This window comes from Podarcis liolepis (genome assembly GCF_965112155.1).
Source record: "Podarcis liolepis genome assembly, chromosome: 8".
Lineage (NCBI taxonomy): Eukaryota > Metazoa > Chordata > Lepidosauria > Squamata > Lacertidae > Podarcis > Podarcis liolepis.
In genome coordinates, this window is record NC_139560.1 from 11,281,763 (window position 1) to 11,296,429 (window position 14,667).

Below are 14,667 nucleotides of genomic sequence, written 5' to 3' on the forward strand. Positions count from 1 at the left end.
CCAGAGTGGCTGGGGAAACCCAGCCAGATGGGCGGGGTACAAATAATAAATTATTATTATTATTATTATTATTATTATTATTATTATTATTATTTCGTTTCCTGGTTCTTAGAAATGCACATGCAACTCCACGGGGAATCAAATTCCTTCAACAAGTTCCAAGGCGCCCAGAGGCTGTACCTGAAGACTCTGGCTGGGCCCACGAGTCTTTGCAGAAGGTGCTGGTTGCCTGGGAAAGTGACACATGGTTCAGCACATTCTGCAAAGATCCACACAATCTCCCCTACCCATGGTTGAGTGAGTGGTTATCTGCATTCTGCAGGATCAGGTCGCAGAAAAGACCAGTCCCATGAGGGTGCACGGGCACCTCTCAGACATGGCAGATTATTTGTACAGTGGTACCTCGGGTTAAAGATGCTTCAGGTTACAGACTCCGCTAACCCAGAAATAGTACCTCGGGTTAAGAACTTTGCTTGAGGATGAGAACATAAATCGTGCTCCGGCGGCGCGGCAGCAGCAGGAGGCCCCATTAGCTAAAGTGGTGCTTCAGGTTAAGAACAGTTTCAGGTTAAGAACAGACCTCTGGAACGAATTAAATACTTAACCCGAGGTACCACTGTAGTTGTTTATATCCTTGACATCTGATGGGTGGATGTTCTACAGGGTGGGTGCCACAATCTGTAAATTTTAAATCAGTTTTCCACAATCTTTCCCAGTCTTCAAACATTATATTATGACCTATATCTTGCAGCCCAGCTGATCTTTTATGTTCTGTTCCTGATTTCAGTGGCAGAAAACATGCCTCTTCCTTCAGCATCTACACCACAACAGAGGCCTGGCATTTTACTAAAGGTGCCCTCCAGTAAGTACCTATGTCTTGTGCTAATTTGCTATAAAACATAGACCATATATGGCTTACCGCTACCAGGCTAAGTTTGTTTACTACCATGCGTGCAAATCTTTTTCTTTCTTTTTAATGAGTTCCCATAGCTTTCTTTACTGTAGATCCTACACATATTATCCCAACTTCAAAGATATCCAACTTTGCAAATGCCCCATATTCATCCGTGTTTGGGAATTTTACAAATGCACTAAGCATCTCATCCTGCAGCTAATCCATCTGTGCCAGTGAATTTGCCTCAGGCTGGAAAAAAGGGAAATGGGGTTAGGGCCAATTTGGGGTCCAGGAGCTGTCCTTTAACTGCAAAAAATATCACCTCCAAGTTTTGCTTCATAAGCTGAGCTTTTAGGGTTTGAGAGGAGGAGGTTAAAAGCATGTTTAACATCATCCTACTACTTCATCTTAAAATGCAATGTGTAATAGGGATGCCAGAGTTCCAGGGCTGAAATGAAATCTCCTGGTTTGCCTGTCCCCATTCCAGGTGGCAGGGAGAGAGCCTGAATGTCTAGGTGGATGAGAGGGTTAATAATAATAATAATAATAATAATAATAATAATAATAATAATAATAATAATAAAGCTATTCATTCAGCTTGCAAGCTTCAAAATAAGGACCCCAAAACTCACCAATTTTGGAGGGGGGCACCAGAGGGCATTTTGGCTTCATCCCTGGCATGCATGCATTCATGTACACCTGTACAGAGCCTGTGGCAGACAAGCTATACTTGTGTGGGCATCTTCCATACAGCCCATTAGCAGCACTTAGGCTCTCTGTGTGGATTAAGGATGAATGTGCAGAGCAGGGGTGGGGAATCTCTGGCCTGGAGCTGAATACGGCTCTCCAGGTCCCTCTGCCTGGCCCCTGGCACTCTCTGCAGGTCACACACTTAGGGTTGCCATATTTCAAGAGGTAAAAATCTGGACACAAAAAGTTGTTGAGCTTTTTTGGGGGCAATCACATGATAGCCAGTCGGTCCAGTATATCTGAAGCGTCTTCACCCCCCATCGTTCTACCCAAACACTGAGGTCCAGCGCCGAGGGCCTTCTGGCTGTTCCCTCACTGCAAGAAGCCAAGCTATAGGGAACCAGGCAGAGGGCCTTCTCAGGAGTGGCACCCACCCTGTGGAACGCCCTCCCACCAGATGTCAAAGAGAACAACAAGTACCAGAAACAGGGCTGCCTTCAGATGTCTTTTAGAAGACATCTGAAGGCAGCCCTGTTTAGGGAAGCTTTTAATTCTTGATGTATTTTAATATTTTGTTGGAGGCCACCCAGAGTGGCTGGGGAAGCCCAGCCAGATGGGTGGGGTATAAATAATATTTTTTTAAAAAAATAGCCAGACCCAGAGCTGCCTGCACACAAAAAATAACCCAAAATCCTGGAGATTTGCTTTGAGATGTAAAATTTCCCCCCGGATGGGCATGTAGGACTCCCAAAAGAGGACATGTCCGGGAATTCCAGGAGAACCCTGCACACCCCTTGCTGGTGATTGCTTGCATGGTTGGAAGGTAGAGGTGGGGGTGCGGAGAAACTAGCTCACTGCACACAGGTAAAATTTACATTTTTTCCACCCCCTTTTGCCTCTGCCGCCACCCACCACCATCATGTGTAGTGGCTGGCGGCAAGCCACTATTGCTATGTATCCAGCAAGATCTGTCCAGGAAAGACCGGGGAAGCTGATAAGCAAAAGCATCTGGAGAATCTTGCCTCAATTAAATCCATGGGCTGTGTTCCCTTGCTTGAAAAAGGAGAGGAGCTTCTCCAACTGCATTCTTGCATCAGCTGAACACTGAAGCTCACATTCCCCGGAGAAGGTATCCCAGAGGTGTCCCCTTTGGCTGGATCTTCCCTCTGGGCCATCTTTTCATCACAATGGGATGCAGTGTTGTGCAGAAGCCCAAATCCTTCAGGAGGGAGATTCTGTTTCAAGCCACTGAGTGAACTTTAACTTGATCCATCTCTGAAGAGCTGTCTCTACACACATCCTCCACCCTGGGCACCCTCCTTTGACATTAATGCCTGCAGAGCAAGCAGAAATTCAAGCGGCGAGGCTGATGTATCCCATGTAGAGGCTACCCAACTGAAATTGCTAAGACTTGCCGATCAGAAGGTCGGAGGTTCGAATCCCCATGACGGGGTGAGCTCCCGTTGCTCGGTCCCTCCTCCTTGGTTGTGTACCTTTTGATGTGTTTTATTTATTTTTCTTTATTGGACGCAGGTGGCACTGTGGGTTAAACCACAGAGCCTAGGGCTTGCCGATCAGAAGGTCGGCGGTTCGAATCCCCGCAACGGGGAGAGCGCCGTCCCAGCTCCTGCCCACCTAGCATTTCAAAAGCACATCAAAGTGCAAGTAGATAAATAGGTACCCATCCAGTGGGAAGGTAAACGGCGTTTCCGTGCGCTGCTCTGGATCCCCAGAAGCAGCTTAGTCATGCTGGCCACATGAACCAGAAGCTGTACGCCGGCTCCCTCAGCCAGTAAAACGAGATGAGCGCCGCAACCTCAGAGTCAGTCACAACTGGACCTAATGGTCAGGGGTCCCTTTATCTTTATTAACAGAGCAATCTTAAAATGTCCACTCAAATGGGCCTGATCATCATCATCATCAACATCATTTAAAATTCTTAGTCTTAATCTTTCCTTGAGCAATAGCTCAGCAGAGTCCTTCAGGGTGGTTCGTAGGCTGTTGACACCTATATCAGTGAATGAAGACTGGGGTACCTCCTCTGTGAGTTGCATGCTGTGGAAACAGTAAAGCCAGATTAAATAAGGCAATTGTGTGGGGCACCATTTTTGGTGAGGACGACGTCTTCTGAATGCTGCACACACAAAAAATATCTGCAGGATCGACTAGCATCGCATCCACAATAAACTGCTGTGTGGAAGCCCCTCTAAGTGCCAGTAAGGTTGTGTATAGGATTGCAACGGCAACCTCATGGAGTTGAATGGGGAGAAAGGAAGCATGTGTTTTAAACTTCCCACCGGAATATGTGGTTCTTCAGAATGCTGGATTTGGCTTGGTTGTGCCTGCATATATATATTTTTAAAGGATAATCGAATGTTGGAAATGCAATTACATTATTATTTGAGTACTGAGCCCGTGGGTAGTTAAAATGTGGCATGGGACTCCTGTCTTGGACTGCGGGGATTTGGGGACATGAGCCGAAAGAAGAAGGGGCAAATGGCTCAAGCGTATTGCCAGGTTTGCTTCTCTCGTGTTTCTCTGCAGTCAGCTTTTCAGCTGAATAGACGGCTGGTAAAAAAAACCAACAACACCAAAGGTACAGGTCACTTCATCAAATTGTAGCTTGGTGGCAGGGTGCATGCTTGGCATGTAGAAGGTTCCAGGTTCAATCCCAGGCATCTCCATTCATAAGGACCTCCATGTAGCAGGACTGGGCAAACACCTTCCTGCTTGACACCCTGGAGCAGGGGTAGCCAATTTTGGTGCCCTCTGGATATTGTTGGACTCCAACTCCTGTCAGGCCCGGCCAGCATGGCCAATGGTCAGGTATGATGGGAATTGCGGTCATCTTGGCTACCCCTGAGTCATGATCAGTCAGAGAACAAAATACTGGGCTAGAAGGATGGAGCTGTGCTTTCTTTCCCCTGGTATAAAGCAAGGGCATGGCCTCCAACATTCCTCAGATGAAAATAGAGACACATTCAACTTCAGTGTCGCTGTCCCCCTGCACACCTCTTCCTCAGAGGCTGCGGCAGAAACGCAGGCCGAACGAAACAAGCCGGAGCCAAGCGATTGCAATGGCTGCTCTTCCCCTTGGAGCCATGGCACCAGCCTCATGGACAAGTCCTGCCCCTTTGCTCCCGTACACACCGCTTTCTTTATGGGAAACTGACCAACTGAGGAAAACAGTGACCAACTTTCTTAGCCGTGTTTGTGTGCCCCAGATCTTGTTTTCACAAGAAAGGGAAGTGGCGCCATATTGAGTGAGCGGTAGGGAGAAATGTGTGTCCTTATGACACACAGATCTAGCCTTCTAGTAACACATTGAAACGCTGTGCAGAAGGGAAGGTCCCTGGGGAATTTGGGACTCTGTGTGGAAAGGTGGAAAGCCATGGCAGCGTAAGGGTTTTTTTTTGATGATCCCAGTATTTTGGGGGTAGTTGGAAGGTATGGGGGGGGCAAATGTAGGCCTCTGGGCCTCTAAAAAATTCTCCTCAGGGCACACCTTTCTCTGGCTTTGTTCTGTGCCCAACTCAAGTACATTTGCCTTGTTCTGTGTCCAACTGCAAGGACTTTTGCCTGGCACGCTTACTTTTATGCCCATTGAAAAAAAGTAAAGTGGCACCCATTGCTCCACACACTTTTGCCTTTGGCGCTGCCCACCACAGGCGTGTGGTTTCTGGAAGGTTCTCCACAAAGGAAGGTGGTCCTTGGACTGAAGCATGGTCCCTGCCCTGGTATAAAGCTGCTTTTTATGCCTCATGGCACATTTGCTGATGTGGAGCCACTCCTTATCGTTTTGAAATGAGGACAGCAAAAGCAGCCCACCACAGACTGCCCAAAGCAAAATGGCTACTGACAGGAACATGTAAATTTGATTTACTATACTGTCCTTCTATATTATACGGTGGACCCTCCGGATATGAACTCAATTCATTCTGGGGGTCCGTACTTACCCTGAAAAGTCCGTATCCAGAGGCACCACTTCTGTGCATGCGCACGCCGTGATAGAGTGCTTCTGTGCATGCGCGAAGTGAAACCTGGTTTGCCGCGTTCGCCACTCAAAATTACTTTACCTGAAGCTAATGTAACTTGAGGTACGGCTGTATTTCTATACTGTCCTTCATCCAAGGGTCGCAGGGTGGTTTACAATATAGAAACGCAAAAATACATACCACCGCAGCAAACAATGGGATAACAGGAATCCTGAGTGGGAATCAACCTTTGCAGGCTGTCAACATGCCATCTTTGCAACTTCTATTCTAAGCAGAACGTCGGTCTTAAGTCTTCTGGAAACAAAAGCATGGATTGAAAAGACTTTCTCCTTCATGTCTGGAAATGATAGCAAGGTAATCCATTGTCTTCTCCACTTTTCCCTTGCTCCTTTTGGCTTTCATCCACTTAATGCATATATTTTGTTCACTGGAACACAACTGTTTCTTTCAGGCAGGTGACGAGGGGCAGATACTTCTGAGAAGAATGAGGCTGTTGTCCCTGGAAGAAGGTAAATGTGTATGTGAACATTTTCAGCTTTGAAGAACATCTTCTTCACCTTAAAATGCCCCCCACTGAAAAATGATCCATCATCTCTGGTTTCTCTACAGGGACATAATGAGATGGTGGGACAGAGTTGGTACCTGCCATGTGATGAAGCTACAAGTCTCCTCCCTTTGCCAATGGAGATGCTTCTAAAGTTTTTAAAGAAAGCTAACACTCTTGAGTAAATAAATGAAAATGAAAAGGCTCTCTGGGCTTCAGATCACTGATCAAGACTGAATAAAGCCTCACCTCCCAAGCCATCATCCCAAAGGAATCATTTTACAGAAGGAGATAATGAGATTGCATCCATCATATTCCTTTGATTCATTCATATTATAATAAAATTGAACCAGCCATTTTTGTCCTATGTGGATAGAGACTGGGACTATAGAGAATGACCTCTAGAATCCCAAGGTACAGTTTGAAGACACAATGGACCACCTGTTTGCTGAAGATCTCTGTCTGGTCAGTGCCCAGGTAGCAGACCACCTGGGAACCACATGTATGCTGCTTGGGCTCCATGGTGGATGGGAAGTGGGATATATATGTAAGAAAATGAATAAATGTGTTATATTCTGAATTCTGTCACCTGTCCATGAAGTGCCACCCAATTGCCAAGATGGACCCAAGGCAGTTTGCAAGTTATGGGCAAATCAGCCCAAGAAACTGTCAATAAAACTGTTCATGTACGTTGCTCTTGATTGTTTTATTTATTTAAGCCGTTTATATCTGGCTTTAGCTATGATCGTCTCTAAACAGTGTATAAGAAATTGCAAAGAAGAGGTAAAAACCCCCCACAAATAAACAGTCCCAACTATAAAACCGGACTTCAATTAAAACGCCTGATGGAACAAACAGTCTTCAGTAGGTGCCAGAAGTTCAATAGGGATGGGGTCTGTCTGTCCTCAGCTGGAATGACTGCTTGCTGGGAGCCTGAAGGACCCTGCCCCACCTCTCTCCACTGGGCTTGGGGCAGGGCCTGACAAGGACTGCTGCTGCTGCTCGACAGAGAGGGCTTCTTTAATATTGTTTTTATTTTTTATCTATGTCATTTTAAATTGTTATTGATATCGATGTATTTTTAGTTTTAGTTTTTATGTTTTATGTGGAAATTGTTTTCCATTTGGTTGTGTACCTTTTGATGTGTTTTATTTTTCCTTTTTTTATTGGACGTGGGTGGCGCTGTGGGTTAAACCACAGAGCCTAGGGCTTGCTGATCAGAAGGTTGGCGGTTCGAATCCCCGCAATGGAGTGAGCTCCTGTTGCTCGGTCCCTGCTCCTGCCCACCTAGCAGTTCAAAAGCACGTCAAAGTGCAAGTAGATAAATAGGTACTGCTCCGGCGGGAAGGTAAATGGTGTTTCCGTGTGCTGCTCTGGTTCTCCAGAAGCGGCTTAGTCATGCTGGCCACATGACCCGGAAGCTGTACGCCAGCTCCCTCGGCCAGTAAAGTGAGATGAGCGCTGCAACCCCAGAGTCGTCTGTGACTGGACCTAACAGTCAGGGGTCCCTTTACCTTTACCTTTATTTATTGTTTATGACTTTTGTTATGTTGGTAATTATGTAAATCTTGTCATGTTGTAAGCCACCTTGAGCGTTGTTTTAACTATGGAAAGGCGACATACAAATAAAATGATGCTGATGATGATGGAAGGGAGTTCCATAAAATTGGACAAACGGTTCTGAAGGCATGGTTCCTGGCATGGCTGCCTGCTGTGCTGACGTCACATGGCCTTGGGCTCCCTCAGTCTCGGGGTCAAGGCAGCAGCACTAATCTCTGCTACTGGGTTATCTAGCCTTTTGGATCGCCATTCCACCACCCACCATTCCATTTCTGCTCCAAGAAGCTCAGTTCACCCTGTCTCTCATTCGATCTTTGTGACAAACCTGGGAGGTAAGTTTGGAAACGAGATAATGACCGCTGTAAGACCACACGCTGTACTTTTGGGCTGAGTTTGGGGCTGGTGGGGGTAACCTTGGGCAGGAAAATGAGTGGGTTAGAGGCCAGGATGACTTAAAAAAGACGGGATTCCATTTTGCTCACTAGCTCACCCAGCTCTTAAGGTAGTTTTGTGCCTGTCCCTTTGAAGACGACAGAAGCTTTATTTCTCTGCCATCAACGAATGCCACTTTTTATTAAATTCGCGATGGGCTCTGACAACTCAGGTGTATGTCAACAGAGCTTCATTACTCTAAGGGTAACCTCCATAACCTCTCCTATCGTGTAACACAACCAAAGCCATAAGGAATGCAAGGCATTGGGTGGGTGGGGAGAGATTCAATTACCTTGTCCAAAGAGATTACGGCTCAGAGAGCTTGCAAAAATGATGTACAGCTGAGCCTTGATTTCAAATGCCTGGCCTAGGCAGCTCCAATAACCACAAGCATCCCTATAGGATTGGCTGCACCAGGCTTTTGACAAACACAAGTATATTAAGCACGGCTATTTTTCTGCATTGGGTTAGCAGGACTTGCTTGTGCCCCCTGAAAATCATGAACCACTGGTAAGTGATCCCCTTTGGACTGAGATAAACAGGCAGCGTCAGCTAGAAATGCAAAAACGCAGCGATTTCTGTTCCACTTGTATTCAACACAGTCAGCACTGTTTCCGTTTCACTGCAGTTTGGTTTCTGCAAAATACTATGCCATTTGTCTCATATGACATTATTTAATGTAAGCTGCATAGCTTACACACGTTTCAATGTAAAGGAAATGTCAAAACACTGTTTAAAAAGATAATTAAGTTTCATCCGTAGGCTTAAAAACAGCAACAACCTTGTGAATGAATACAGTGGAAACTCAGTTCTCAAACCTCTCCGTTGACGTACGATTTGGAACCCGAACACCGAAAACACGGAAGTAATTGCTTCCGTTTTTGAATGTGCCTTGGAAGTTGAATGGCTTCCGCTGCATGCTTTTCTATTTTTTCAATGGATTTTGCCAACCGCCCATTGATCCTCAGTTTTTGAACGTTCCAGAAGTCGAATGGTCTTCCGGAATGGATTATGTTCAAAAACCAAGGTTTGACTGTATTGATAATGCTTGGCTGATTTCTGCTCTAAATCTCAGATGAATGTGCGAACTTCAGCAATTCTGGCTTCCTTTTCCATTTTCATCAGAATCCTCTGACCTCACCACTGCCAGAATGATGTAGTGGCAGGAGGATGAGGAGAAGGAGCTGACCACTGAAGCCATGGTACACTTCGCTCTGCACCTGCCCTCCTCCACCCCCAGTTTTTTTAAACATGGGTGGCAGGAGCAAGGAAAATTATTGGAGGGCCTAAAGAGCTTTGTTGATGACTCTACGCCTAGTTCAACATTCTGTCCCCACTGTGGCCAACCAGATCTCTACAGAAAGTAGACATGAGTGCAATAGCTCTCTCCCTAGGTTTATTGGTATTCAGAATCATACCATCTCTGACAGTGGACGCTGCAGATAGCCATCAGAGCTGGTAGCCACTGATAGTCTTCTCCTGCATGCATTTGCCTAATCCTTGTGGGAAGGCCTCCAAGTTGGTAACCATCATCACCTAAAGTGTGATGAGAGCCAGTGTGGTGTAGTGGTTAAGAGCAGTAGATTCGTAATCTGGTGAACCGGGTTCGCGTCCCCGCTCCTCCACATGCAGCTGCTGGGTGACCTTGGGCTAGTCACACTTCTTTGAAGTTTCTCAGCCCCAGTCACCTCACAGAGTGTTTGTTGTGGGGGAGGAAGGGAAAGGAGAATGTTAGCCATTTTGAGACTCCTTCGGGTAGTGATAAAGCGGGGTATCAAATCCAAACTCTTCTTCTTCAAGTGGGAGCAAATCTCCACTATGAGCTGTGTGAAGAGTTGTCCCAAGTTCTCACAGGGTGGGAGCGGGAGGGAAACTCTCCTGATCAAGTTTCTCCAAACCTATCCTAATTTTATACACCTTTCTCATGCCCCAAAGTCTTAATTCTTTTTTTCCCTAACCTAAAAAGCCCCAAACATTGCAACTTCCCCACTGTAGAGAATTACTCCAGCACCTTGATCCATTTGGCTGCCCTATTCAGGACTTTAGCAAGTGTCTTATTCCTGTGCCTCTGACATGCCAAACATATGGAGCTACTGTCAAGGTCTACTTGGAGATTATCTTCTCCCTTGTAGGATGTCCGCAGGCAATGAAGAAAGGCACCTCCATGACGACACCGTACATCACGGCTCAGAAGATAAACCCTTGTGTGATGGAGCTGTGCAAATTTTTCCAGCAGTGCCTCTGTGCAAGGGACAGAAGCTACTCAAGAGATGAAGCTATGAGGTAAAAGGTAGAACCGGTCTCACCTTGGTTTTTATCCTAAATTTGGGGAACAGGGGAGGATAATTGAGAACATTGAGTTTGCATGAGGAAGTTCAGACCTATACAATTATAGCAAAGAGTTTTCAAAACATAGAATTATGGATTCTGTTGGATGGAGAGGTCCCTCTGCCCGCTTCCTCAAGAGCTCTAAGCTTGGGCTGTATTGTCCCATAGCCAAGGTTAGCTACAAAAGATGACACAGTCCAGGTTTCTCCAAGCACTGGATTGCCTCAAGATTCATGTCTTGCCACTCACTGACTGGAAATACCAAACTCACATTTTATGACTGAAAAGTCATGGAGTGCATCTCCAGTGTTGTAGTTGCTGCTGCCTTTGTTCTTATGACCCAGCCATGTGTTTGTGTGGTGGTTCTGTGTAATTGTGGAATGACTAGATGATCAGATCTTATTCTAATCAATATTGTATTGATCTTGTGATTCTGGTTAATTTTTTTAGGTACTGTATTGAAAACTATTCCTGGTTCTTGAAGAATGCAACATACATCTGTGAAAAAGTCAAGAGGGCTGCCCATTCAAGGAGTAAGTAGATGTTCCTCAATGGTGTTTCATAATGTTTTCTTTCTCAAATATAATGGGACAAATTCTCATCTGGCTCGCAGGGTTTTGGGGATGTGGCCTTGAAATGGACAATGGAAAATATTAAGACTAAATTAATTGCATTTAGTACCCACTGAAGTCAATACGATATGGTTAACCATGACTACTTTTTCCACAATGACCTTCAGTGGGACATCAGTGAGACTAACTTAATCCAGGTCCATCCTAATGGGTCTACCGGCTAGTAGCTATGGGTAGACCTTGGACTAGGCAGCAGACATTAGTTTTCAACAAACAAGTAGACCTGGTGTTCAGCTCTTTTCTCTGCTGCAAATTGAACCCAGATTTCCTTCTTTTTCACAAGATTGCAGGAGAGCTTGCAGGCACCCAAAACCTGAATTCCCTAGGCTTGCCTCCCTTTCCCTTGGACAAAATCTATCTCCTTTCCCACTACCCTTCTGTGATTACAGGACAGGATAGCTTGACCACAGCTGTTCGTGCACTGGCAACCTCAAGTCTGGATTAACATACAAGGCCCTTTACAGCACCAGGTTACTTAAGAAACCATCATAGACCCAGTAGGGTTTATACTTCACTTCTTGAAGTCCCTAAAACATCAGAAGCCTGCTCCACAGCAACTCAAAACAGGACTTTCACTATGACTTCCCCTGCTTTGTGGAACAGCATCTCTGTTGAGATCATACAGGTGTTCACTACCTGTACTTTCTGGAAACTACTGAAGACATTTTTTATTTTGACAGGGTTTTCCATCTTGGTGTAATAATAAGAATAATTTTATTATTTATACCTTGCCCATCTGGCTGGGTTTCCCTAGCCACTTCATTAGGCATTGATTTTGTATTGTTTAAAAAACCTGTATCTGCCCCTTTTCGGGTATTGTTTTAAAACTGGTTTTGATTGTTGTTACGGTATGTTCGTAAATAGCCTTGACACTGATTTGAAAGGCTATTCAGAAATGGATGACAAGAATACAATACGTTGTGCTTTTGCACAGAATGTTTTCAGAGTGGCTTGCTCCCAGCTGACTTTACTTAGGTAACTTTATCTGCAGCCTTGACAGTCCATCACTCCATCCTTGAAGTGGGGGACTATTGCTCACAGGGACAAATGAAGCTGCCTTGCACTGAGTCAGAATATGGAATATTGCACTTTGCACATGCTCAAAGCACTCAGGAGGTAGAACCAAAGGAGGGTAGTGGGTGGAAGCAGAGGATTTTTTTTAAGGGTGCCATCGAAGCCACAATTTTGGGAGTGTGAACCATTGCTATATATTAAATATATGCAAATAAGACTGAGAGGTGATATGAGAGCAATCTTCCATTATCTGAAGGGAAGATGGAGCAAGCTGGCTTTCTGCTGCTCCAGAGGGTAGGACTCAAAGCAATGGATTCAAGTCACAAGAAAGGAGATTCCAACTAAACATTAGGAAGAATTTTCTGTGGGAACGTTCAAGGATGCAGGAGAGGATATATTGTTTGATTCCAACTTGTGTTAACAAGCTCACAATTTAGCAGAGTAACATTCCCCTTTTAAACTTGCAGCGGATGTGTTTGCTCAGGCTCGCTAAAGCCTCTATAACAACTATTCTGGTATTTCCCCCTTATTCCCTCATAAAAGATAAGACACGACACGGTCTTCTATAAAAGTATAATTTTTTTTTACTCACATTCTGTTCACAATTGGATCCCAGAAGGCAGACTTAGCTTAGAAAAGTTACATACACCTGGAAACTGTCTCGTAAGGAGACAGTTCCTTTGTCCTCTCTTGGCTGGAGGCTGGAGGCCAAGAGAGCATCTTTGGCTAAGCAGATGTTGCTTCTTTGACAAAAGTAGTCATAGAGAGAGATGGCGCCAGTCCTATGCATTTGTTACCTACACAGATGAGGCCACGCCCACCTCTGGTCACATGCAGAGGAAGTCTGCCCCAGCCCAGAAGGAAACAGGAAGTTTACCTGCTGGCTGGACAAACATTCCTCCCCATGTGTAAACATGTTCACTCTAGGAATGTTGTACTTGACTGCTCTTGTGTTTCACATCCCATACTTTCTAATAGTAGGAGCTGTTCAACTGTGGAACAGACTCTCACAACAGGTGATGGTGTCTCCTTCCTTGGAGGTTTTTAAGCAGAGGTTGGATCACCATCTGTAAGGGATTCTTCAGCTGTGATTCCAGCATTGCAGGGGGCTGGACCAGATGAACCTTTGGGTTCCTTCCAACTCTACATTTCTATGATTCTAAGATTGTTAAGAGCTTCCTCTTTTGCTTTTTCAGCTTTAAAGCAAAAATGCCTTGCAAGCATTTGCAGAGCTATTTAAAGCCCAAAGAGGAGTCATTGCTAAGAAGAAGACTCACACAAACTCTTAGACTTCATCCCATTATCCAGCGCAAGAAATCACTGTCGGGTATGAAGAAGAAGAAGAAGAAGAAGAAGAAGAAGAAGAAGAAGAAGAAGAAGAGAGGAGAATGAGTTTTCCCCTGTAGTAGGGTAGAATATTTTCCATTCCAAGCACTGATTAAATGAACTGTAATAATAGGAGGTGGAACTCAAGCATGAAACTAAACTTAAATGATTTATTTTTTTTGTACATTGTACTTCATAAAGTGTAATCATTAGTATTGTTGTGGGTGCATGTTGAGGGTTGTTAACTGTGGTAAACCAGCTCTGAATAAAAATATGTTCAAGAATTCGATTGTGATAAAATCTTGGAGAACTTTTTTTTATTATGAAATGGCATATATTTAAGTGAATTGATATGAAATCTATTGCTGTTTCCTATCATGTGCAGTATACGAAGAACCTGCTTTAACAATGAGTAGACCATTGGCCCAGTGAGCTCTCCAGAGTTTCAGACAGGAGATATCCTCAGATCTGCCTGGAGATGGCAGTGATTGAATCTGGAACCATTCCATGCTCTGCCACTGAGTTTTGACCCTCCCTGGGACTGTGAGATTTAAATGTGACTTGCGGTGTGAATGGGCAATTGCAGATAAAACTTGTTGTTGTTGTTGTTTAGTTGTTTAGTCGTGTCCGACTCTTCGTGACCCCATGGACCAGAGCACGCCAGGCACTCCTGTCTTCCACTGCCTCCCACAATTTGGTCAAACTCATGCTGGTAGCTTCGAGAACACTGTCCAACCATCTCGTCCTCTGTCGTCCCCTTCTCCTTGTGCCCTCCATCTTTCCCAACACCAGGGTCTTTTCCAGGGAGTCTTCTCTTCTCATAAGGTTGCCAAAGTCTTGGCGCCTCAGCTTCAGGATCTGTCCTTCCAGTGAGCACTCAGGGCTGATTTCCTTAATAATGGATAGGCTTGACCTTCTACATCCTAAAGATGGCATTAGCAGACACACCACTGTACCTCTGGGTGGTGCTAGACAAGCAGGCCCAACTGTTTTGAGCGAGGGGCCGGAGTTAAGGCTCTCTGCCAATTCCACAATGGAGAAAGGAGTGTAGATCTTCACAGGCCACAGAGCATGGGATTGGGGGCGGGGAGATTGGTGGCTTCTCATTTAATGCTGGGCGAGATATCAGCTTGGTTGGAAACCTGTTTCCTAAGCAAGTTTATGTCATGCTTGAAATGCATTGCCCACCCATGTATCCAAAGGACCCAAGCTGTTGATCTCATTACTGGAGCATCACTTCATGAACTGCTG

At 45.1% G+C, this 14,667-nt stretch overlaps 1 protein-coding gene across 1 annotated transcript in view; it reads left to right on the forward strand.

Moving 5' to 3' along the window:
• HHLA1 (HHLA1 neighbor of OC90) overlaps window positions 1-13,657 on the forward strand; it is a 33,170-nt gene extending 19,513 nt beyond the window's left edge. Inside the window, exons 14-17 of the mRNA XM_083516779.1 lie at window positions 788-862; window positions 10,249-10,399; window positions 10,895-10,977; window positions 13,287-13,657. Coding sequence (XP_083372905.1) covers window positions 788-862; window positions 10,249-10,399; window positions 10,895-10,977; window positions 13,287-13,330 — 353 coding nt within the window. The 3' untranslated portion in view covers window positions 13,331-13,657. The remainder of the gene's footprint in view (window positions 1-787; window positions 863-10,248; window positions 10,400-10,894; window positions 10,978-13,286) is intronic.
• The last annotated feature ends 1,010 nt before the right edge of the window (window positions 13,658-14,667 follow it).